This window comes from Aspergillus vadensis (genome assembly GCF_003184925.1).
Source record: "Aspergillus vadensis CBS 113365 unplaced genomic scaffold BO88scaffold_3, whole genome shotgun sequence".
Lineage (NCBI taxonomy): Eukaryota > Fungi > Ascomycota > Eurotiomycetes > Eurotiales > Aspergillaceae > Aspergillus > Aspergillus vadensis.
Genome location: NW_020292041.1, coordinates 1,504,746 through 1,527,353, shown reverse-complemented (window position 1 = coordinate 1,527,353; position 22,608 = coordinate 1,504,746). Strand labels below are relative to the sequence as shown.

The following is a 22,608-nucleotide window of genomic DNA, read 5'->3' as shown; positions in this document are numbered from 1 at the left end:
CTCTTGACTCCGGCTCTCTCCACCTGTCTAGATAGTACGGAGTATTAGTACTGTACTTGTTCGAGATGGGAACAACACCAGATGAGATATTAATTGTCATAACTATATAGGTATTCGTGAAATTCCCCATAGTTTACGTTGTCATTATTTATCATCGTAATTACATCACCCCACAAATGTTTTGGTATATGACTGTATACTTTATTATCCTACCTCAGCTTCAATTACCCAGCCAGCCAGCTAAAGTAACAACTAATCATAGTACCCCGTCTCAAACATCTCATGTTCCCAACTCGCCAGAATGAAAGACGACGTGCCGAAGAGATTATTGTATTCGATGGGTCGGGTGGTGTAGTACTTTCAACAAAAAGGCCGTTAACATTCTCTCTCCCAATCAAGAGGGGATAAAAAAAAAGAAAGGACTGGAAGGAAAATAACAATACGTACCTCAAAAGTAGGATCATACAACCCACAATCCGCCACAGTCCCATTATACCCTAACGTACCATCTGCCTCCTCTATCACGAACTCACTCAGCAGATACTTATAGCACTTATCAGCCGCATCGGTATACGCTACGCCATTGGGCGTCTTCCCTTGCAAATACCCCAACCTAGCACCTTTGAGCAATCCGTACACGAACTGCGCTGATCCGCTAGATTCAATGTAATTGCCCTCTTCTCCACCGTGCAACATAACCTGCCACCAGCATCCGGTGTCCTCGTCGGCGTCGTTGATGATGGTGTTAGCGACGTTCCAGTATTTGGTGTAGACGTCGTCGCGCTGCGTCTCGTTCAGTATCGCGCTGTTTTTGCCGGACCGTTCGAGCAGGTCTACTAGCGTCATGAACCAATCGCCCAGGGCGCGGTTCCAGACGTAGGGACTTGCGCCGGTGGTGGGGTCGGCCCAGGAGGCGGTCTTGCTGGAGTCGTAGCCGTGGAAGAGGAGGCCGCTAGAGTCGTCGTGGCAGTGGTCTTTGAATAGGTCGAGACTGAGAGTTAGGGAATCGGTTAGGGTGGTGTTGGTGGGGTCGAAATAGGTTTTCCACATTGAGATGAAGGAGCTCAGTGGGAAGAGGCCCTCCAGGACGCCCCAGTTGGGGTAGGGGTTCCAGTACCAGAAGGCGCCTGGATGTGATCGATAATGTTAGTATATTTTTCTCGGTTGTCGGTTTGGGGGTGTGTTGCTGTTGATGTTGATGTGGGTGTTATCTGACCTTCTGAGTCGCGGGTTCTGGCGTTAAAGGCATCGTGGAGGTTGTCCAGGGCTTGTTTGTAGGTGTCGTTTGGGGCGCGCTCGTATCTAGAAAGAAATGCAAGTGTTGGATTGGATTTTGGTTCTGCGGTCAGCTAGTAGTAGGTGAATGATGACTTACTGGTGATACATAACATCTCCTGACGCAAATATAGTCAGCGGAGCATTCACAATGAACGAGACATCCTGCACAGCGGGGAGAAGGCTTTCGGCGCCATCTAGGGCATAACTGTGCCAATCCACCTGGCCGCAAGAATCGGCGTCATAGTACTCCTTCAGACGGGTAACGGCTGACTCGAATAGCGTGACCTGGGAGATATTTGGGTAGATATCATCTCCTGGTGTGAAGTCACCCAGAATAGCATCTCGGCGGGCAATGACGCTGTCTGTCATCCAGGCCGAGTATGGACGAGTGTCTGGATCACAGCTGATCCCCACAGCAGCGGCATGCTGGGAATGCGACAGCAATCCCGTCAATAGGGCGGCGGTGAAGGAGAAGACGGACTGGGTCATAGTGGCGCGGGGGTGCGAAACGAGGGTGCAGGGGGGATGTGGTACTGTTGAGTCGCCATCGTCTTAACCTTATGTATTTAGTCTGTTGAGGGGGACTGAGATGCGCCATGAAGGAGAGGGGCAGGACTACCGTGGACGAAGAGAGAATCGTGAGACCCGCGGAGGGAGAGGACGGGGCGGCGTTCCTCGATAGTTGAATCGGGATGAAAGGGATGGTGGAGATTGCACGGGGAGATCGGTGAGCGTCAGTTGGGGAGATCGTGCACAACATTCATGAGTGAGACAGACAGCTCCCAGGCTCCTTGAAGTGGAATGTGGGCTGAGGGTCTCCGGCAGCAAGGTACAAGCCAGACCGTCGATTCAGGGTCCATGTGTTACAAAATAGTTGGGATCACTTGTTGCACTTTTCATTTGCGCCTTGAGGGCAATGCTGGCTCATTTCAACCAAAGAAAAACAAACGTTCTACGTACAGATCGGGCATAGCAAATCATATCATGAATCAGTTCATCCCCTGGATAACGAACCTCCAGACCCTGTCGATGTCTCTCAATCAATCAATCTGGTATCTTCTCTCCATTTGATTTCTCACTCCGCCCCGTTCCATGCCTCTGTAGATTCAGTTCAGCTGGCACCGATTCAACGGTGGCTGAACCAGGAATCCAGGCGACACGACCAACCGTTCACGTTTAACCGCAAGAGCCATCCAACCTAAGTCGCGGACATCGATACCAGGCGATCTAGTTTGGTGTATCCTCATCACAATTCAAAGAACCCAAAGAGAATCAGCATTGTATCTACCATCCATCAACCCGATTGGCATCCCAGGTCCGGACAACGGCTTGGGACACCGTTCCCAGTGTGGGGGAGGTCCGCAACCCCTTTCGCCCAAGTGCCTTTTTGCGTCCTTGGGGATGTATCGCACAGAACTCAGCCGGCTCCTTCCTGTGCAATCGTCTCGTCGTTGGAAACCGGCACCGGCGTGCCATGCAGCGCAGCCAGGCGTTCCTCTTCCTTCCTCTCACGGATCTTCTCCGTCTCGCGCCGCAAAGCTTCCAGGTTCCATGTGCCATCATCCTCTTCCTCGTCACTGCTCTCGTCGTCAGCACGCCAGTTGCCCTCTTCGAACAGTGTCCGTCCAGTGGTTTCCTTGGCCTTGCGGGCCTGCTCTTCGGCAGCCTTCTTGTCAAGACGCTCCTTCTTCCACTTGGCGAACGTCTCGGGCGTAACGGGCGTCAGGTTGCCACTCAGCTTGTGTCGCTCACTTTCCAGCCAGTCTTCGAGGGTCAAGGTGTTGAGTGGCGACTTGTCCATGAGAGCCTTCTCGGCGGCCTTCTGTTCCTTTGTCTTCAGAACGAATCTGTAGTCCATCAGCAACCGTAGCAAACATAAAGAAAAACGCTCAACGAGCTGAACATACCCAGGGGGCAAACTGTGCTTGTACATGCACTTGTCACCTCCATTAGGACAAGTCCAGAACCAACCGTACTTCTGGTTCTCGACAGCCTCAATGAAGTACTTGCAGACCTTATCCGTAGTCGTGCGCGGGTTACCGTGCTTGCTGAGAATGACCTTGCGCAGCTTCTCCTCGTCCCAGTCGTCAATCGTATCCTTCTTCTTGGCCTCTTCCTCAGCCGCCTTCACGTCTCGAGAATCGGTGTACAGATCCTTCTTAGCCGCCTTGCGCTCAACACTCGCGTCGTGACTGAACTTGCACTTTTTACCCTTCTCACAGTTACCCTGCTTGTAGAAAACGCAAAGCACAGTCTTCGGATCCACACCAAAAGGAACCTTCTGAACCTGCACAGGCTTGAACAGTTCCAAGGCCTCCTTCTTGGCCTGCTCGGCGGCCTTCTTCTCAGCCTCTCTGCGGGCCTTCTCGGCTTCCTTCTTCTTCGCATCGGCGTTCTTGTTGGATGCCGCTTGAGCCTGTAGCTGAGCAATCTGTTTCTTGGCCGAACCACCCTTTTTCTGTACAGAGATATACCGGTCAGTGGGTTTGTGCTTTCCTCGGGGAAGTCGATGATGGATGGTGGAGGGAGTGGTCTGCGGGTTCTAGAAGGGCTCGTTACGTACGTTCTTCATGCCAAAGGTCTGTACAAAATCGCAGATTAGCATTTACTCTAAGAATATGGATCGATCAATGAGCATTTCGAACCTTATCCTCGACCGTGGCCTTCTTCTTCTTAGGCTGGTCCTGCTGCTTCTTGGGAGGCATCTTGGCGGATTTGTGTAGATTTGCACTCCTCTAATATGTAAAAAGAAATGTAGTAGAAAAAAAAAAGATAGCGATAAAATTCTATGCCGGATATATAACTTTTGCGCGCCGATACGATGAGGGAAAGCCTCCCAGAGAAACCCAAAGTTGAGGGAGGGGGAAAAGAAAGGGAAGAAGAAAAGATGCGCCGCAAAAGGGAAGAAAACCGCAACGAAAAATCACCAAAGGAGGGGTCGACCTGACGTCCCGACGGGGTAGGTCAAGTAATCTGACGACACCTCGGCTGTCTTTCTGATGGGGGAAGAAGGAGATGGGGGGGAATATTAAAAATTGTCTAGATGAGGAGGAAGAGAGAGAGATCAAACCGTGAGGAGGTGCAAGGTTTCCTCCACACTTTTCACGGTGTGGGTTTGCCAGTGTGGCGGAACAACTTCACATAATCGGCCTCTCCGCCAATCGAGTTGGATTCTTCTCCTTCCTCTCCGCTCGCTCTCCCAACCAAACTCCTCACCGGATAGGTTCTTGTTTGCGCTTTTACTGTTCGCCAGAAGTGAGCTTTCTTGTCTGGTTCGACTGCCGCTAATGTCTGGGCTTTAATAACGCGACAGATACGCACTGCAAACTACTTCAATACACTTGGTGGTGGTGTTCTACGCTGTCCGGTCGCAAGTCTCGTTCAACGGTCCGACTCTCGGATCTTTTCTACGCCTGGTTCGCAGTCCAGGAATGGGCATTATGAGAGAAATATTCTTGCTAGTCATCTCATCATTTCAATACCAATAAAAGGAAATACTTCAAAATTCCTTTTCCGTTTCCCTTCGCCTCTCGAGGCAGGTCACAAACCTGCCCAAGTGCGCCAGGTAGCTCCAAACCATGAACCGTGGTCATCAGCGGTATAGTATAGGTAAAAGAAAAGCTCAAAAGTTACAGCATTCGTCGCTCGCCGTTATTTGCTTTTTTTTTTTTTTTTTTTTTGATTACTTGCTTGCGTAGTAGTCGTTGCCTATCTCAGTAGAAGGGCATAGCATTTAAGAAACCTCCTGGATCTTAGAAGACTTGGCACCCTCGGCCTCGCCCTCCTCCAGCTCGGGCATCTCCTCTTCCTGCTAGAAGTGTCAGTGACTGGGCATCTTTGTCAATTGGTTAAAATTGGTAGACAACATACCTCTTCTTCCTCTCCAGGAACACCGGCATCACCGCCGAGACCGGCACCCAGCTTGGAGAAGTCAATGTTGGAGAGACCACCCTCGCCTCCAAGACCTTCGAAGCCTCCAAAGTTGTTTGCGTAGTCGTCCTCGTTCACCTCGTCTTGCTCATCCTCATCAACCCACTGTTTCTTAGTCAGCTCACTCTGTTCCTTGGTCCATGCAAGCTAGAACCAGCATCATACCTTGTCGAAGTTGGTCTTCAAGAAGTGGATCTTCTGGGTGGTCTTCAGCAGACGCGGCCAGTATTCTTCCTTGAGCTCCTTCTTGCGCAGCACCAGCTCGACCTCACGGTCACTGTGGTTGACCTTGCTGTTCTCGGGGTCAATCTCGGCGAACAGGTCGAGAGAGACGTGGTATTTTACGCCCTTCTTGGAGTTGCCTGTGAAAGTAACATTGGTAGGCTTGATGTCGAGGGTTGCGTCAGAACGGGCAACATCAGCAGCCTTGATGCTAACATAGAGGTAGTTGCGCTCGGGGTCGCTATCCGAAGAGCGCTGAGCCCATGTGACTAGTAAACATCCTTGTCAGTACCTCATGCTCGCTGAGATGAATGTACGCAGGGAAATATAGACAGGGCGATAATATGAGAGACAACAAGGCCGTTGTATGGCATGATGCTTCCCAGTAGCCGAGACCCCAGAAATGAAAATCCAGAGCGGGGAAGGAAATGAGGGACGGGAGGGGGAGTAAACTCACCTTCGGGGTGGACCTGAGGGAGTTCGGGCATTATGGTGGTAGATAGCGGATAGGATGGGTTCGTTTAGAAGGACAGAATGTAGCAATCTCGTCAAAAGCGAAAGAAGGGATGTGATGGGGGAAGGGGATGATGTCGGGGGCTAGACGGATAGTGAAGTTGCAGCAGCAGGCGGTTGCTCTTAGCTGCTGATCGCCGGCGAGTCACTAGTGATGAATGCTAGAAAGTACTGGAACTCTCCCGCCGCCCGTTTGTTCTGTTTGCGGCCTCTGGGTGCCTGAGGCTCAACACTGCCCTGCGACGTCACTGCCTCCGTCCATATCTGGCTGACTCAGCCGCCGAGTGGAACAGCCAGACATCCACTCCATCCGTCCATCTTGGAGCCCAGGCACCGCAACAGCCAGCAGCCATGCAATAGTCCACATCCGGGTTGGTGCGCCTCTACCACACGTTCCCCCGCCATCTTGCTTCATCGGCTGTATTTCTTCACTGTTGGAAGATCAACTACCACTTTTTTTATCGCATAAGTGTGTGGGAAGACCCTTGACCACCTCGATTTCACACCCCGCCGTATTGCAAGGTCGCTCCAGATTCGACCGATTCAGCACCCTGACAACATCCCATCCGAGTGTTCCCGCTTAAAGCCAAAGTAGACGTTTTGCAGCTATAGATATCGATCTGTGAACCCGTATCATCCTCGCGCCAGTCAGCATGGAGACCCTCAAAGCAGTCTTTTTCGGGCCGGATCCTCAAACGCAGGCAAGTGCCTATCCTAATGAGCAACATGCCTGGCGCTGCTGACTGTGATTGCTATCTCTAGATGAGGAAATGCAATCAGCTCATCCGCGCCAATACCCGACAGTTGGATCGTGACATCGCACAACTAAAGACTCTGGAAAGCAAGACACGACAGTACATCATGAATTCCTCGAAGCGGGCCCAGCGCAATCCCTCCCAGGCCAAGCAGGCCAACATGGAGGCCAAAACATTTGCGCGAGAGCTTGTTCGCATTCGCAAGCAGTCCACCCGATTACACACCAGTCGCGCCCAACTGCAGAGCGTTCAGATGCAGGTCAACGAGGCCTTCTCAGTTCGGAAGATTCAAGGCAGCTTGAAGAAGTCGACGGGCATCATGAAGGACGTCAATACATTAGTCCGGATGCCCGAGCTGAATGCCACGATGCGTCAGCTGTCGACGGAACTGGTGCGGGCCGGAATCATCGAGGAGATGGTCGATGACGCCATCCCGAACAACGAATTGCTGGAGGAAGAGGAAGAGGAAGCAGAGGAGGAGGTCGACAAGGTCCTGCAGGAGATCCTGCACGGCAAGCTGTCTCAGGTCGAAGGGGTTCAGCCCGAGAAGCCATTGGAAGAGGCTCCAGAGCCGGAGGACGAGTTCGCGGATCAAGAAGCGACACTAGAGCAGATGCGGGGACGCCTCGAAGCCTTGAAGAGCTGAGGAACATTCAAGACGATTGTTTGCATCTGCGTCTTGGCTTATGTGACAAGAACAGTGGACGACAAGATGCCACTGAATACGGGTTTCTTCCTTTCATATTGTGAACGGCGTTTGGGTAGGATGGCGGGCGTCTTTGGGATGATCGTAAGTACCGGTTGAGCTTATTTCGTCCTAATGTTGACTACGGGACTGGCCCTTTATTGGGAGCTTTGAGCGGATTGAGCTGTTTCTGTTGATATGAAGAGTTTCCCCGAGAATAACCCTGCTCGTAAATATACATTATCATCTTTTCTTCCATGCAATGTCGGGCTTCGACTGGGCTCGATTGCTCTAATTGAGTTTTTGGGCAGCAGGGGCTCTTGGCGGCAGCGGAAGGTTACAGATAAGCGCGAGCTTATGAGTCTGGACTCATATCTTTGATTGAAATGAATATACGATGTTAGATTGCATGGCTGGATAGCGTTGCCACATTAGCTTGCAGTAAGTTGTAGATGAAGCCATGAACTGCTTGGGCACAGGCAAAGGGAGGCAGTGTTGTTTGCAGTGTTGGCCCGATGGGCCCAATGGGGACTAGCGCGGTGGGCAGGTGGCTCAGCCTTTTTGGAAGAAGATCCGGCTGACGAACTGAAAGGGAACTGAACCTCCCTCCCGCCTTTCCCTTTTGCTTATCTTCTCCATCCCTCTTCCGTTTCCCTTCCCTTTCATCCTCCATCCATCCATCCTCTCCATTCCCAACATCTCCATCATCCCACCTTGCAGCTTTCATCTCCACGCGCTGCAATTCAACAATCAACGCGACATTCTTGCTTCCTGCCCGTCGTCCAGATTAATCTGCCAGCTTCTGGACACCGTTGCCTCCAGTAACAAGCCCGTTTCAGCGTCGCGATCCTCCGTGGCGCAACACCTGTAACACTCAACACTCGTGAAATCTCATCACCTACCGACACCCGACTCTACAAAGTTTCATACTCCACTTTTCACCATGTCTGCCAAGTTGGACAAGTCTCTCGATGAGATCCTCGTCAGCCGTCGCCAGGGCGCCCGTCGTCGCGCTCGTCGCTCGGCTCCCAAGGCTGCCAACACTTCCGTCCCAGTCGGAGGTGTGAAGAAGACCACCAAGGCTGCCAAGGCGCCCGGAAAGGCTGTCCAGAATGGACACCCCGTCTCTACGGAAAGCAAAATCATGGTCAGCGGCTTGGTGAGTATCCATTCTGCACTAAATAGGTGACCATCTACTAACGTTTCTAGCCTTCCGATGTGAACGAGGCCAATATCAAGGTATGTTGATCGAAAGGCCTTGGCCTTGGGTTTCTATCGCCATGTTTTCTTCTCGAAACCTTCGAGGCGCAACGGCTTTCGCGCGCGTTTCGATCCTTGCCACGTTATCTATATATATATTCTTATATCACCGTCATGGATTCTTGGTCTTCAGCATAGGCAGCAAACTCAGAAAACTTCGCATGCGGTAATTGCACGCTGGCACCCTGCGAGTCCGCCGAAGTTGGAGTTCTGCCGTAGTCTTGCGAAAGACGTGTTAGCTCGGGCGGATCTTCCAGCCATCCGCCTTTGAAGCCACGCAGCAGACTGTGCTACAGATGGTTGTTGAAACATACCATCTTTTGAAACCAATCCGATTGGCTACACCCGTACAAGTTCCACGTTTCGAGGTGTCGGGCATCAGCGAGCGCATCAGCCTACCAGCAGTGACCGACTAGTTCGGCAAGTGATCAACTGTCAAGCATCATGCTACCGGCGGTCGGTATGGGAAATGTTTCGAAATCGGGCAGGAAAGACGCATTTTCCCATATCACCTCCGTGAGACAATCATGTCTTGTTCTCCCTATCATGGGCTGCTAGAGAGATTCTGGGGGAACAGAACCATGGATATGCCGCACACGTAGCCTTCGAGTTGTCTGTCCCCGGGCAAAGGTTGTTGGCTACACAGCCCGTAGCTTCTAAAGGCCAGCCCTTTGTCTGGTTGCGAAAATTTCGATGACGACTGCTAAGTGGGTTAGATTGGAAGGGGGACACACGATACAGTGAAGGCTTTCGAGGGAGTTCATCGTCGTGGTTCTTGGCAAAATACTAGCAGCTCTGTGCTCCGGATATGACAGTGTCTCGGTGTTCTGGAATGAACGGCCATCCATTGATTACTACTAACCGCCGCTGTGTGCTCGCTGGTGCTCTTTGGTATCGCGTTTGAAGCCGGTGTCACGCGTTCTTCGATGTTTTGGCTCTTCGGGATTCCTTGCGCCTTCTACAATCTGTTGGCTCGACATACTAATTTGGTCTCCTGGTATAGGAATATTTCACAAAGTCCGCAGGTCCTGTCAAGCGAGTTATGCTCACTTACAACCAAAACGGCACGAGCCGTGGTATCGCCTCGATCGTTTTCAGCAAGCCCGACACAGCTGCCAAAGCTGCTAAGGACTTGAATGGACTTCTCGTTGATGGCAGACCCATGAAGGTAGGTTTTTCCTTCACTGATGACTGCTCTTACGTATGGACACTAACGAGTACTAGATCGAGGTTGTCGTCGACGCCTCCCACGCTCCTGAGGTCCCTGCCCCCAAGCCTCTGGGCGAGCGCGTTGCGTAAGTGTTTCTCCTCTTATCTGCTACTGAGGGATCACGACTAACCGCGATGAAGGCAAACCAAGCCCCAACCGAAGCCCGCTACCGCTACCAAGGCTGCCGCTGGTGCCAAGGGCCGCAAGGGCCGTGCTCGTCGTCCTAACGGCCGTGGCAACCGCCCTAAGCCCAAGACTGTGGAGGAGCTTGATGCTGAGATGGTTGACTACTTCTCTACCACTAACGAGAATGCTGGCCCTGCGGAGGGCAGTGCCCAAGCGAACGGCGCCGCTCCCCAGCAGCCTGCCGCTAACGGCGGCGAAGACCTCGGAATGGCGGAGATCTCCGTAAGTTTCCTCAACCAGTTATTATATGAACCAGAGCTAATAAACTATATAGTAAATGTCCCATCTAACATTTGACTCTACATGACGGCGTGAGTCAATTGTATCGACTGCGAAGGGCCAGGCTTTGACTGGCCACTCGGCCAATCTTTACGCACTCTGGGTCTGCCGGTTGGATTCGAGTTTCAAGCTTTCGTTATTTCATCATTGCTCTTCGGATATGTCTTTCTAGTTCGCTCTGTTCTTTTTCTTTTTCTCATAATGTCGTCAGTGCTACTCGGATATCGTCGGTGGGATGGGGAAAGCCATGTATCTAATATACTTGCTCAATTGAAAAACAGCAAGCACATGTTTCATTGTAGTAGGCGGTTTCTGTAGACCATCTTTGGTTGTCGTAATATTATGAACCCTTAGAGAAGTAGATTACTGACCATCTGCTGTACCATGGCACTAACATATAATAATGAAAGCAACATTGTGTCAGTCACCTCTAGTAATAGTTATTTCTTCATCGACCGCAAGCAACAATCCAGCTCTATCACCTACTATCCCTACGTAAGTAATAATACGGGAAACATGAAGAATTGGCCATACTACTATAGTGGTCACACAACATTTAATAAAATACATACAAAACCCACCCACCCACCAACAACTATAAAGGCAATCATAACAACCTGAAACAACCACCACAATCCCCATCAACTCCACGTCCCATTCGCGGGCCCAAAATACCCAACCTCCGGCATAGACTTATACGCAACGCCCTCCCCATCCGCAGTATTAACATAAACCGTATTCCCCCACCAATCGGGAAACACCGCGCCGGGATACGAAATACAAAAGAAGATGACGATGCCACTAAGAGCAAGACCGGTATCGAGCGCAGCAGCCAGAATATAGTTGTATTTCTTCCACCAGGCGAAGAAGCGCTTCTTGATGAAGTGGTTGAAAGCGAAGTTCACGAGGGCCCAGCTGGAGTAATTAATACCCGTGGCGGGAGGGACGTTGTAAGTTCCGACGAAGATGAGGGGCCAGTTGATGTATTTCCAGAATTGGTTGCGGGTGTATTTGTAGAGGAAGTAGGTGATGAGAGGGGCGATGGCGCCGATCCAGAAGAAGTGGAGGAGGGAGGAGTAGATGCGGCCGACGGAGTAGAGACGGCGGGGGCCGACGAGGCCCCAGATCACGGAGGAGGAGTAGACGGTTCGGCCGTTGGGACAGGTGAAGCCGTCGGATTGGTCGGAGGAGCAGATGTCTTGGATGTGGCCGAGCATCCAGATGGTGACGCCGGCTTGGGTGAGGGCGCCGAGGATGGTGGCGAGGCCTTGGGCCATGAAGAGGGTGCGAGGGGGGATTTTGAGGTAGTGGCCTAGTTTCATGTCCATGGCGAAGTAGACGCCTTGGCCGACGACGTCGGTGCTGAGGATTTTGAAGATCATGTTGGCGAGGGGTTTGCCTTCGAACATGTAGCCGCCGATGAATTCGGCGAGGACGTTGAGTTGGTTGGCGTCGACGTTGGTGATGCCTTGGATGATGCCGCAGGGGACCATGTAGATGGCGGGGATGATGAGGCCGAGGAAGACGCCGTAGACGGGGAGTTTTGTGTGGTAGACTTCAACCATGACGATGGCGATGGCGGTGATGATGGCGATGATGGCGGCGTACCAGTACCAGGGGGTCTTTTTGTAGGATCGCATGAGACGGGCGTGGATGTCGAGTTTGTTTTTGCCTTTCAGGGCGGCCCAGACTTCTTTGCCATGCCAGACGCCGATGTGGGTGAGGACGGCGGTGATGGAGGCGAAGGATAGGCCGTAGACGAATGCGTATGTTGCGGGTAGGTATGGGGGTGAGTATTGTCTGTAGGCGTCGACGTCTAGGGTGTTGTCGGCGCTGATGACACGGGTTGTGTCGTAGACTGTGCCGGTGCGGTCGTAGACGTCGGCGGTCATCAGAGGGAGATAGGCTGTGAACCATGTATTGGAGTAGTAGATTCCTGGAACGACGATCCAGAAGAACAGGGCAAATCCGGCGAACACGTTGATGGCCGCCCAGGATGGTGACAGCAGGGGGTTCGTGTTGTAGGCAACCTGACTCCAATCGAATGTGATAGGACTTAGTCCTAGGCCCGTCTGCATTCCGAATAACTGGTTCACGACCACATTGCGAGGAGCGATCCAACAGATCCATGTGAAGTAGGAAAGGGCAGTGAACATCAGTCCTGGGAAGAAATACCATACGAAACCACCTGCGGTGACGTAGAGGAAGAACCGCAGACGGGAGATCTTCCAGCCATTGGCGACGGTGTTTGCACGCGAATGGAGCGTCTCCAGCATGGCACAGTTCGAAAGGACCTGGGGCCAGATGATCCTTGCTGGCTCAACTAGCCACGGCGCAGCGAGACCGGCCACTCCAAATCCCAGCAGCTGTGCGCAAAGGACCACGAGGACAGAGAAGCCAGCTGAGAGACCGAAATTGTAGAACCTGGCACTCGATGCCTGGATGATATTGGTAGAATCTGCGCTTCCGTAGCCGAAAGATACGTTGCTCATGATGACGATGAGAGCATGCTCTTTGATATTGAAATGGCGATCTGGGTTGAGGGTGAATGATCCCAGACGTCCGAGGCTTATAGTCCATAAAGGCAGGACTTTGGCCAGGAAGACGCCGCACGGATAGGCAAGTAGCTCTGCTACCAACGACACGATATGAACCGACGGATACCGAAGCGAGAAAAATTGATTGATCCCCGATCCAATGATGGTGAAGATAAACCCAAGCACCCACATTCGGAATGTGTTAACGGGCAGGCCTGGGTCGTCCGTCTCAGGGACGACGGCGCGTACTAGGCGTGTCACCCATTAGATGGGTCAGTGTGTATGTGAGAGGCCGCATACCTTCAGGGAATGGCGAATGCTCTGATTCATAGTCAAAATCATTTTGCTCCTTCTCTTGTTCAGAAAGGTCAAATTCCGGTTGTATTTCTTCGAAGCCGCCTTGTTGCACCTCCACGTCCGCGCTGACTTGTGGGGATTTGAACGATTTCTCATTCAGCTCTTTGGAAGCCATCTCCGCAGTCGTCATCTGTCAATATGACCCTGAAGCCGAGTACATGAAGGCGGGATACCGCCGACATCGCAGGAGGGCATGGCCCCTCCTTTTAAGAGCAGGCCGATCAAGAGAAAGCTTGAGTCCTTATCGCCACGCGTGGTGTCTTGCAGCACCTGAGCGTCGTTAGCGTCTGGGCAGGTGTAACAAAGCCGATAAGAAACATGTCGGTGGTGTCTATCTTGATAACGGCCGAGGTACCCTGCAATCAAACCCCCGGAATGCGGAGAAGCTGGCCTCGTGAGTTGTAATGTTACACAGCTGATGCGACCTCTGAAGAAGCCCGAGGCATGATTTGCGAATCGTCGGATGCGATGAGTTTTTGTCACATCAATCAGTTGATTCTCTCGAGAATTGTATTTTCTTTGCCACATTCCGAGTGAATTGAGAGTCAATGGTTTTGATAAGGCGTGCATCCTTCCGATTGGGAAACAAGACCGATAGCGTTATCGCAGGTGCGGTGCCAAGTTCGGCGGGGGCGAAACCGCGATAGTGTTAATGCAAAGACGGCTCGCAAGCTAGGGCCTAGATCTCACTTGTGCGTGATGCTCTTTCTCTTGGACTGTGGGACCTCAGTGGGACCAATGTTCCAGCCCTATCTTGACGATAAATCTTTCTGCTTATTGGCGGTCTTTCCGACTGGCTGGCTGCAGTAGTAGCGAAGGAAGAGCTCGATAGGGTGATGTTCAAGTCCATCAAGCTCTAACACCTTGGTGTACTGGATGACAACCCGTTTTCCATTATGGTGTGCTTGCAAGATTCGTCCTTGCTTTCTATTCAGGTAAGATATAGCCAGAATCTAAGAAGTATTTGTCAGATGTGTGTCCAGGTTGAGAAACAAAAGCGTTTGTGAATGACTTACTGGCATGATCGAATGCCGTCTGTAACAGTCCAGCCCTATACGGACAGCCATGACTCTCATAATGGCCTTCACTTCGGCCACTGTGAGCCCCTTCGTCTTGTCGACTTGAATATTCTGACGGATATCGCAAACGGCATGGGGTACTTCATGCTCCAGGTCTTCTAGTATACGTAGTATTTGCCAGCGTTCAGTAGAAATCTTTTCGACTAATTCGAGGCCTGGTTGCTGCTTCCATTTTCCCTTGCTAGTGGCTCTATACTTTTGTGTTAGTTAAGCAAATGGCTAAGTGGAAGATTCATACGAACTTACCCACACTCTCGAAGAGTGGTGAGGCTGTCCAAGCAGAACCCTTTGCGTACGGAAGTTGCATATTTCTCTCGGAAGAGGTCAAGGATAAGTGGGCATTGAGTGGCTGTGCTTGAGGGTGTATTTCCACGTCCTGCATAGCCGAAGCTACCTCCATTTGAGGTATCCTTGCATAGCTGCTTCGAGAGGCATATCCGTACAGTGTCAGTCGATAACGGAGAGAAAAAGCAAGGTCTGAATTTGATTATATCTTTGCTATTCAAGTGGACTTCAGATGCGTCGATTTTCAGCTTCAGGAATTGCCATGACTTTAGATATCCAGCTGAGTATTTCTCGATCCCAGCATGGGTTGCGATGATCTTGTCCTGTATCCTCTGGCGCTTCGCTTCTTGTGAGAGGTGAAAATGGAACACCGCCATCTTGTTGTCGCTAGTCAGTTTGTGGAGGGAGATGTTGAGGCTTTCAAGTGGAGAACGAGTTCTTTGATGCATATTGTAGGGAGCTGAGATGAACGAATCAAGTGTTATAATGTGTTCGGTATGTGAATAGTGGAGAATGGATTTAAGACTAGCGAGATGTAAGAAGTCGAAGTGGACAAATGATGTGGCATGATGTATGTTCGTTGTCCTTTAGTGAAGCTGGCACTACGCCACTATTACAATGTCAGCCCTTCTGATCTCAAGTGCAATCATAAGCTTTGAATCATACCAGTTCTTGGTTGCCTTTGATGCCCTCGTTTGGAAGGAGTCTAGGAGTCGCTGGCACGATAGTGAAATATCTCATAACCTAAATCTAGTAGCCTAATTCCCCTGAGCAGGATTAGACAAAGGTACCATATTGTATTCTATTCCCTCTGTTGCTGGCAGATGATAGAGGATGAGCTCATCGTAGAACATGATGGACGTGATGGAAGTGGTGTGATATTCGTTGCGTAGCCGCAACGGTTTCCTTTCTAGGAACATTCTCAACGAAACATCTTAGTCAGAAAGACAAAGGAGTATAAAGTCAAGTTTTTTCTTCGGGATGGTTCCACCCATAGCAAATTTGCGAAACTCTATCTTGGACAGGTTGTGTGATGTGGCATCAGGGAGAGAGCTGCTTGGTGGGCAGATCCAGGGGGAAGAACTCTCTGCGGGAGCAGGTGACCGGCGATTTCTACTATACTGCTCTGACACTATCGACAGGCCTATTATTCTTGGTTTATGGATGGCATGGCTACGAGAATGAGATTCTGGACTGGCAATAGTCGAAAGCAGCTTTTCATCAAACGCTTTGGCGAGTCAGACACTAACTTTCTGGTAATAAACATCCCAGGTGACGCGATAAACAGTTTAGAGCACATTACTTCATCGTACTCTTCATGTTTCTCTCAGGTCTCTGGCTAAACTAGGAACTACTAAAGACGATAAACATTTGCGCCATTATTGCAAACAGCTGTATGATCAGTAGCAGCTTCCCTAATTCCCAAAAGCACTGTAGACAAACGCTGACAGTACTAGGCTTGTTCATGATAAACCGATAGAGCGGATTAATCGGATCATTCTTCATCCAGGCAGAGTCACAGAAGAACGGATAGAGGGTCTTCACAGGCTATCTCCTCAAGAGCAGTAAGGGCACCATGTTCTTCAGGTCCAGTATAGGTCACCTTCGTCTGACTGTGGCCCATGATTGTATTACGGTTCCATAGAGTGACGAGTGAGGTGCTCTAGACTCAATTAGCGAGGACATTAAAGACTGGAGGGATGGACTCACCATTGAACCTGTGTGCACGTCCCAAGACAGATTTAGTTCTTCTAAGCGAAAGTATTTCCGCTTCAAGTCGCGTAAGAATCTCCGCCACCAGGTATATCTGAAGATAATATTCTCCATAGTCAGGACCCGCAAACTATAGCAATACCTATTCAACTTTGGCTCAAGCAAGCGATGACCCATGCCCGTAACATTGTGTAGTTTGATTACCGCCAAATGTCCAATTCGAAAATACTTACCTTCCAAGACATCATAAACGACATCTTCTGCATAGGCTTCTCCAAGATCAAGTGAGACCTCATTTACTCCGTAGGGGTAGGGGGTATATAGTGGAAGTAAAAGTATTTTATACAAGCCACGGCTGATTGCTATGTTTGCGTTGACTTTGAGTGATATGTCGGTAACCCTTAAACTTCCATAGAAGCGATCAGAGACAGCATAGGACGGGAGACTCTCAAGACCGCCATGTAGAAGCGAGGGTAAGTTATCTGTCCTGAAATCTAATGTGAGCGATTTTAGGGAACTTTTAGTCTCACAAAACGCGTATAGCACTGAGTAAGTCATGTCAATAGCACCCATCCATGCTAATTGATAGTCGATGTGTTTAATATCCACTGCAGAAATCCGGAGAATGCGGCATTGTGTGAGCTTTTTGACGACTTTTCGCAAGTCTTCCGAGGCTTGTGACTTCAGGGGACACGACGGGAGAACACGATAACCAAGTCCCAGAGGTCCTCCAGAAGAACTGCATATTGACAATTCTCTAATAGCTGAGGCTTGCTTTTCGGTGAGCGTCATCAACTGCCGCACATGCCGCCGGGAAAGGTCGGTACAGATTGTATGAAGATTGATCTTGTTGAGCGGGTCGGCACACACTTGGTAAAACTTTCGGCAGGTGAAACGCAAGGGGCAAAGGTCCAAATAACCAAGATATGAGAAGATCAGATAATATACCTCGAGTGGGAGGTTGTAAAACTTTTTTGCAACTTGGGAATTCCGGGCCGTAACACTACGCGTCACTACTCGCCAACGGTGAGAACGGGAGCTGGTACATGACATGGATGGTACTCACTGTAGACACGTCTAACATTGTCGAGAGCCATCATAGGATGGTCTGGTAACAAGTGTCTGTGGACCTTGGGTAGTATCGGGTTGCCTGTTTCCAGGAGGTCAAGAGATTTCCAGGGCTAGGGATTCTGAAATGAATGTGGATGTACATCGAGGATACAGAACAAGCTGCAGAGAGGAGTATGGCTGTCTCATAACTGATGCGTAGTGCTACTGGCATGGTTACCTCACTATGAGTTTCTAGGTCAAGATGACGAATGTATGACTTTCAAATGATGGTGCACGTCGGACTTAAAATATGATGATCCTTCTGGGTCAACCAAGATGGATGGTGTATTATTCATTGATTCGTATAATCTATCATTTTCCATTCTGGCTTGCAAGCCAGGCTTCGTGGGCCTTCTTCTGGCGCTCCCAGTCTTTCCGGAGCTTCTTGCTCTTACTCTTGGCGAGAGGCTCGCCAGCAGCATCTTTCGTGGGAATGCCGTCTTCGTCCCAGGCGCTGTATTCGCTGGTGCGGAACATTTCCACGGGATTGAGCTTTCCTTTCTCGAGCCGTTCCTGGGCAAGCTTCTCTTGCTTCTCCTTCTCTTGCTGCTTCAACAAGGCTTTACGAGCTTGTTCCTCGCGGGCCTGCAGCATATCCTTGGTGACAGGACGGACGAGCGCGGGCTTGTTTTCGCGGTCTTCCAAGTAAATGCCCAGGTTAAATAGATCGACATTACGCAAACGATCGCAGAGAGAAAGTATGTCCTTGGAAGCCTGCTTAGAATCGTCCAAGCTTAGCGAGGCTAATTGAGAAGTGAAGTTGTCCAGGACTTCGGAGTAGGGCTTGTCAGAGTCGGACACGGTTGCTTCCTTGGTAGCAGAAGTGTCCACAATATCCTTCACCTGCTCAGCGGTGATGGGAGTTCCAGACATGGCAGCTTGGCGCAGAGTGTCACGCATGGCGGACAATGGATATAGGAAACGCTTGGCTGCTTCCGGAATGTCAGTGCCTTCCCAGCCGATGCCACAGTTATCAGGAGAGACCGCGCCATTCAAGCCAAAGATAGTGACAATCTGGGTGACCCATGTACCCATGGATTCGACCACCTTGAGATCCAGGGTTTGGCTGTCAAGAGCGTTGAACGTCGTGACCAACTCAGAAATGGCGGCCATGACCTTGGGGGTGTCAAAGGAGTCACAGAAGTATTCGTGGACCTTTTCTTGTGTGGACTTGAGGGCCTGTGCCAAGGTCTCGGATGAAGAAGTCGGCGCCTCGTCGGAGGAGCGGAAGCTGGAGGGGTCCTTCGCTTTGACAAAGAAGTTGTTGAGCTTTTCTTCCCAAGAAGAGGCATTCTTGATGAGATCATCGGTGATCTCGACACCATCACGCCACCCACCAAGCAAGAAGACAATTCTCAAACTACGAGGAGTGTAGTCGCCGCGCTCAAGAGCTTCCTTGACAGTGGTGAAGTTCTTCAAAGATTTCGACATCTTAGAACCCTGGATGGACAGGTGGCCCATATGCAGGAAGTAGTTGACCCACTGCTGCTTGTGCTCGCACCAGTAGGCTTCACTCTGCGCAAGCTCGTTGTCGTGGTGAGGGAATGCAAGGTCAATACCACCGGAGTGGATATCAATCTGGCTACCAAGGCAGCTCGATGCCATTGCCGAGCACTCGATGTGCCAGCCTGGCCGTCCTTGACCCCACTTGCTTGACCAGCTGGGCTCACCCGGACGGGATGCCTTCCAGAGGGCAAAATCATCCGAAGACTTCTTCTCGGTTGCTCGCGACAGTGCGCCCTCGCCGTCCCTCAGCAGAGGCTGGTTGTTGCGGTTCCAAGGCTCGAGTCGCGCATAGTGGTTTCCAGCTTCTTCGAATGCCTTGATGTCGAAGTAGACGGAGCCATCGGAGGTAACATAACCGAACTTGTTCGCGACAATCTTTTCGACGAAGTCGGCAATCTGCTGGCCGTATTCCGTGACTCTGGTCACAGCATCAGGGTCGAGGACGTTGAGATCCCGCATATCCCTCATGAAGTGATCTTCGTACTTCTTCGTCAGTTTCGTGAAGATCTCGTGCGCATCGCCAGGAATTGTAGACCCCTCCGTCACATCAAGGTAGAAGCAGAAGACATCCTGGGCGGCGTCGTAGAAAGTCTTGCTGGAGGCAGCATCGATGCCCGAGAGCTTCTGGGTGGCCTCCGCAATCGCCGACGTCGTGGCTGTCACAGTCTTGATGTGCATCTTGATCTTGACCTCCGCATCACCGGGCTTCTTGTCTGCCTCCAGGGCCCCTCCCTGCAGCACAACTCCATAGACCTTCTCGGCTTCCGCGACAAAGTTCTCCGGCTTAGTTTCGGGATCGACCAGGGGAAGGTTCTTCTTGATGTAGGCGCTGTATGCTTTGCGGGCGGTTTCGAGGACTTCGGGCGTAACGGTGGGGTGCTCAGCAATGTACTTGTTGAACAAGTGCTGTTGTCTACCGCGCAGGATGATCTTGGAGCCAGAGTCAATCCTCGAGAAGCTATTGTATCGGCGGGGTAATGACACATACCTTGTCATCGACATCGGTGATGTTCATGACAAACTCGACGTCGAACTTGAAGTAATCCCTGAGGATTCGACGCAGGATATCGGTGCTAACATAGTTTCTGGCATGACCCAGATGCGCATCGTCGTAGACTGTCGGACCGCAAGCGTACCACTTAACTTTCCGGCCTTTGGGGTCCAATGGCACAAAGGGCGTCTTGGATCTGGTGAGGGAGTTCCATACTTTGAGGGAGGGCAGACGAGTGTCGGGATGAGCAGGGGGTTGCTGCCAGGGAGGCTGTTGGCGACTCTCCATGATGGCCGAGCGAGAGAACCGGCGTGATGAAAAGAGCGACCGGCAAACGAGGGGTAATCGTGGTGGTGGCATAAAGTGTCTGGATGGTTACCCACCAGTTTTTCAGCAAATTATAACGACTTGCTTTGACGGTCTGCCACCGATTGGCTTCACCGCCGTCATCCCCGCTTTGGGCTGGGTCTCGTGACTGGCCATGACTCATTCAGGCACAGGCCATGATTGGTTTAGTTTGATGCCATCTACAGGCAATCTATACACATACTCATTGCAGTATACAGACTGATATGCATTCTCGAATGATACAATCATAGGACTACTCAGAAGGGTGATACCCCATATACTCCCAAAACCTTCCCAACATCATCATCCCGCTCCCCTTTCACCACCGTCGCCACCCTCTCTCCTCCATCAGATGGTTCTGCAGCATTACGTCGTCGCAGTGATTCAGGGTCACCGGTGAGATTCGTGGCACACAGCCCTGGATCGGCTCCAAATACTTTAAAACCTTCATCTTCGAGGCGACACATGTACAAGACCATCATCATGTTCAGTGCAGCCTTGCTGGCCCGATACTCTGTAGCACTGGCTATGTGAAAGGGAGATGACGGGTCTGCCGCACGACTAATGGAGCCTGTGCTCGAAGAGACAAACACAAGACGTTTCTCAGATGAATTCCGAAGCAGGTCGAGAAATGCTTCTGTCGTGCTAAGTGCTCCGACCACGTTCACATCCAGGATCTGGCGCATAGCCTCTCGACTTGGCGGATGCTTCATCGAATTCATGGCAGCATTGTTGACCAGGATGTCAAGTCGTCCATACTGAGCTTTGATCTGGGCAGCAGCAGCATCGACGGACTGATCGTCAGTCACGTCGATCTGAATTGACGAGACACTGCCCTTGACACCGGGAAAAGCCTGCAAAGTCTTGGCCGCCTCTTCCCCCTTGACTGGGTCTCGCGAGCCTAAAATTACATGGTAATTGTCGGAGAGGATCAGGTTCTTGGCCGTCTCGAATCCGATGCCCTGGTTTGCCCCTGGAGATGTTAGTTGATACCAATTGTTGGGCTGGAAGAAGTACCAGTGATTAGGACCAACTTTTGCTCAGAAGACATGATTGGTACAGACTAATAGATATTCACGCAGGTTTAAGATGTTCCTGCGTGATTGCAACCACTGTTATGCTCAACACTATATACTGTGCAGTTCGGAAATATCAAGTCTTAACTCCGGTCTACAGGAACGCCCATAACTCCGATAACACCGCGTTCATCGCATTGAAGGATTTGGAGTTTGGAAAGCTGCCTGCTCGAATTTTGGCTCACCATCAACGGATGGGGAAATAGGTGGCTTTCGAGCAGAATTCATGAGATAGACCATCCAGCTCCATAGTCACCATTCTGCTTCAAGATTGTTGCCTTGCAGGAACTGGCATACAAATCGTGCCAATCATGCTTTAAAGCAGCCCGAAGATCTTCAAGCCCAATGAAGACCAATGGGATACTAAAGGAGGTTATTAACCTCCTAAGTGATTTGCGTTCCGATGACAGGAAGTGAACCTGGCATCACAGTGCATATGCTCGAAACCAGTCATGCCAGTCATACTGCAGCCAACATGCTAACAGTTTCGGGACAACATGTATTTAAGGGGGACGATGTGAATATCAAGCTCATGGCAGGGCTAACCTCTATAACCAGACACATCCGACAAATGCATACGTCAGGCTTTATCACTAATATACACTATATAGACATATCAGACTAGTCCGTGCACTAGTCATGCCTTGAGGCTCTACTCTAGCGCATTGGTAATATTCTCGAAGGAGGCGATAGATATCGGCTCAGATCCACATGTGCACGGAGCTGCATATCGCGTTATGCTCTATACTAGTCGACGAGGAAGCTTGTGCTATTCCTAGACCCTCTTCCATTTCTGTGAGTTACTTGATATTCAGCAGCTCACTGAATGACCCATATCTCAAGAGTTATTTCTTCTACGGCTCTATCTAGCAACCTTGTTAGAGAAATACCGGGATTCGGCAATATGTGAGACATCATTCACACTATGCTGTTCGAGATATGCCCATCTCATAGCGATATTATTCGTATCCAGAAATCGCTGGATAGAAGCTATTCTCTACGAAATGAATAAATCTACAAACAATGCATACACCACCACAAAACCATCCATCTACCATTATACATGTACACTTACACGTCCCAACATTAAGTATGTCAATCAAGCTAAAACAACACTTTCATTGTGATAAGAGAAAGTACCTCTTCCTTGAGTTCCTATAAATATCATCCATAAAAAATGATATACGATAATGATAATCGCACACCGCTCCGCGCCACCAGCATCGAAGAACAAAAGAACAACAAAAGAACAACCCACCCACCACCCACACCCAGACCCCCACCGAGG

General features: G+C 50.6%; 10 protein-coding genes across 10 annotated transcripts; 2 read left to right on the top strand and 8 right to left on the bottom strand.

The window, feature by feature from the left end:
* Positions 1–140: 140 nt before the first annotated feature.
* Positions 141–1,940, bottom strand: BO88DRAFT_382082 (cell wall glycosyl hydrolase YteR). The gene is made up of 4 exons (XM_025704611.1): positions 1,376–1,940; positions 1,217–1,302; positions 448–1,127; positions 141–357 (listed from the first exon to the last, which is right to left on the bottom strand). Exons 1-4 carry the CDS (start codon positions 1,765–1,767, stop codon positions 253–255), a joined length of 1,263 nt encoding a protein of 420 aa, XP_025566803.1. The 5' UTR covers positions 1,768–1,940; the 3' UTR covers positions 141–252.
* Positions 1,941–2,695: 755 nt separating this feature from the next.
* On the bottom strand, positions 2,696–3,983 carry BO88DRAFT_422702 (translation machinery-associated protein TMA46; the record flags this gene model as incomplete). The annotated part of the gene is made up of 4 exons (XM_025708589.1): positions 2,696–3,125; positions 3,186–3,736; positions 3,842–3,859; positions 3,924–3,983. The coding sequence occupies 4 exons, from the start codon at positions 3,981–3,983 to the stop codon at positions 2,696–2,698; spliced, it is 1,059 nt and encodes a 352-aa protein (XP_025566802.1).
* Positions 3,984–5,011: 1,028 nt separating this feature from the next.
* wos2 (Hsp90 cochaperone SBA1) lies at positions 5,012–5,918 on the bottom strand (the record flags this gene model as incomplete). The annotated part of the gene is made up of 4 exons (XM_025712333.1): positions 5,012–5,089; positions 5,149–5,313; positions 5,374–5,699; positions 5,888–5,918. 4 exons carry the CDS (start codon positions 5,916–5,918, stop codon positions 5,012–5,014), a joined length of 600 nt encoding a protein of 199 aa, XP_025566801.1.
* Positions 5,919–6,259: 341 nt separating this feature from the next.
* BO88DRAFT_432785 (ESCRT-III subunit protein VPS24) lies at positions 6,260–7,799 on the top strand. Its single transcript, XM_025709384.1, has 2 exons — positions 6,260–6,644; positions 6,706–7,799. The coding sequence occupies exons 1-2, from the start codon at positions 6,597–6,599 to the stop codon at positions 7,342–7,344; spliced, it is 687 nt and encodes a 228-aa protein (XP_025566800.1). The 5' UTR covers positions 6,260–6,596; the 3' UTR covers positions 7,345–7,799.
* A 469-nt stretch (positions 7,800–8,268) lies between these two features.
* Positions 8,269–10,514, top strand: BO88DRAFT_174827 (putative RNA annealing protein Yra1). The gene is made up of 6 exons (XM_025701695.1): positions 8,269–8,530; positions 8,593–8,622; positions 9,647–9,811; positions 9,868–9,938; positions 9,994–10,261; positions 10,314–10,514. Exons 1-6 carry the CDS (start codon positions 8,327–8,329, stop codon positions 10,314–10,316), a joined length of 741 nt encoding a protein of 246 aa, XP_025566799.1. The 5' UTR covers positions 8,269–8,326; the 3' UTR covers positions 10,317–10,514.
* A 435-nt stretch (positions 10,515–10,949) lies between these two features.
* Positions 10,950–13,694, bottom strand: optD (small oligopeptide transporter, OPT family). Its single transcript, XM_025701694.1, has 3 exons — positions 13,568–13,694; positions 13,156–13,482; positions 10,950–13,103 (listed from the first exon to the last, which is right to left on the bottom strand). Exons 2-3 carry the CDS (start codon positions 13,340–13,342, stop codon positions 10,960–10,962), a joined length of 2,331 nt encoding a protein of 776 aa, XP_025566798.1. The 5' UTR covers positions 13,343–13,482; positions 13,568–13,694; the 3' UTR covers positions 10,950–10,959.
* A 212-nt stretch (positions 13,695–13,906) lies between these two features.
* BO88DRAFT_432783 (uncharacterized protein) lies at positions 13,907–15,025 on the bottom strand (the record flags this gene model as incomplete). The annotated part of the gene is made up of 3 exons (XM_025709383.1): positions 13,907–14,165; positions 14,229–14,481; positions 14,538–15,025. 3 exons carry the CDS (start codon positions 15,023–15,025, stop codon positions 13,962–13,964), a joined length of 945 nt encoding a protein of 314 aa, XP_025566797.1. The 3' UTR covers positions 13,907–13,961.
* A 1,042-nt stretch (positions 15,026–16,067) lies between these two features.
* BO88DRAFT_402060 (uncharacterized protein) lies at positions 16,068–17,386 on the bottom strand (the record flags this gene model as incomplete). Its single annotated transcript, XM_025706005.1, has 3 exons — positions 16,068–16,239; positions 16,287–17,302; positions 17,356–17,386. 3 exons carry the CDS (start codon positions 17,384–17,386, stop codon positions 16,093–16,095), a joined length of 1,194 nt encoding a protein of 397 aa, XP_025566796.1. The 3' UTR covers positions 16,068–16,092.
* Positions 17,387–17,616: 230 nt separating this feature from the next.
* Positions 17,617–20,272, bottom strand: BO88DRAFT_402059 (cysteine--tRNA ligase). The gene is made up of 2 exons (XM_025706004.1): positions 19,894–20,272; positions 17,617–19,835 (listed from the first exon to the last, which is right to left on the bottom strand). Exons 1-2 carry the CDS (start codon positions 20,182–20,184, stop codon positions 17,712–17,714), a joined length of 2,415 nt encoding a protein of 804 aa, XP_025566795.1. The 5' UTR covers positions 20,185–20,272; the 3' UTR covers positions 17,617–17,711.
* Positions 20,273–20,501: 229 nt separating this feature from the next.
* Positions 20,502–21,295, bottom strand: BO88DRAFT_422698 (carbonyl reductase; the record flags this gene model as incomplete). The annotated part of the gene is made up of 2 exons (XM_025708588.1): positions 20,502–21,217; positions 21,262–21,295. The coding sequence occupies 2 exons, from the start codon at positions 21,293–21,295 to the stop codon at positions 20,502–20,504; spliced, it is 750 nt and encodes a 249-aa protein (XP_025566794.1).
* Positions 21,296–22,608: the final 1,313 nt, after the last annotated feature.

What these genes read in the sequence shown, in the direction of transcription:
- BO88DRAFT_432785 (XM_025709384.1), top strand. Translation starts at nt 6,597, where the DNA reads ATGGAGACCCTCAAAGCAGTCTTTTTCGGGCCGGATCCTCAAACGCAG. An exon ending in GGCCGGATCCTCAAACGCAG is followed by an intron (nt 6,645 to 6,705) that starts GCAAGTGCCTAT and finishes TGCTATCTCTAG; the next exon opens with ATGAGGAAATGCAATCAGCT.
- BO88DRAFT_174827 (XM_025701695.1), top strand. Translation starts at nt 8,327, where the DNA reads ATGTCTGCCAAGTTGGACAAGTCTCTCGATGAGATCCTCGTCAGCCGT. An exon ending in TTGATGGCAGACCCATGAAG is followed by an intron (nt 9,812 to 9,867) that starts GTAGGTTTTTCC and finishes AACGAGTACTAG; the next exon opens with ATCGAGGTTGTCGTCGACGC. An exon ending in CCTCTGGGCGAGCGCGTTGC is followed by an intron (nt 9,939 to 9,993) that starts GTAAGTGTTTCT and finishes ACCGCGATGAAG; the next exon opens with GCAAACCAAGCCCCAACCGA.
- BO88DRAFT_382082 (XM_025704611.1), bottom strand. Translation starts at nt 1,767, where the DNA reads ATGACCCAGTCCGTCTTCTCCTTCACCGCCGCCCTATTGACGGGATTG. An exon ending in GGAGATGTTATGTATCACCA is followed by an intron (nt 1,303 to 1,375) that starts GTAAGTCATCAT and finishes ATTTCTTTCTAG; the next exon opens with ATACGAGCGCGCCCCAAACG. An exon ending in TGTATGATCCTACTTTTGAG is followed by an intron (nt 358 to 447) that starts GTACGTATTGTT and finishes TTTTGTTGAAAG; the next exon opens with TACTACACCACCCGACCCAT.
- BO88DRAFT_402059 (XM_025706004.1), bottom strand. Translation starts at nt 20,184, where the DNA reads ATGGAGAGTCGCCAACAGCCTCCCTGGCAGCAACCCCCTGCTCATCCC. An exon ending in TCACCGATGTCGATGACAAG is followed by an intron (nt 19,836 to 19,893) that starts GTATGTGTCATT and finishes TCTGGCTCCAAG; the next exon opens with ATCATCCTGCGCGGTAGACA.
- optD (XM_025701694.1), bottom strand. Translation starts at nt 13,342, where the DNA reads ATGACGACTGCGGAGATGGCTTCCAAAGAGCTGAATGAGAAATCGTTC. An exon ending in GCATTCGCCATTCCCTGAAG is followed by an intron (nt 13,104 to 13,155) that starts GTATGCGGCCTC and finishes TGACACGCCTAG; the next exon opens with TACGCGCCGTCGTCCCTGAG.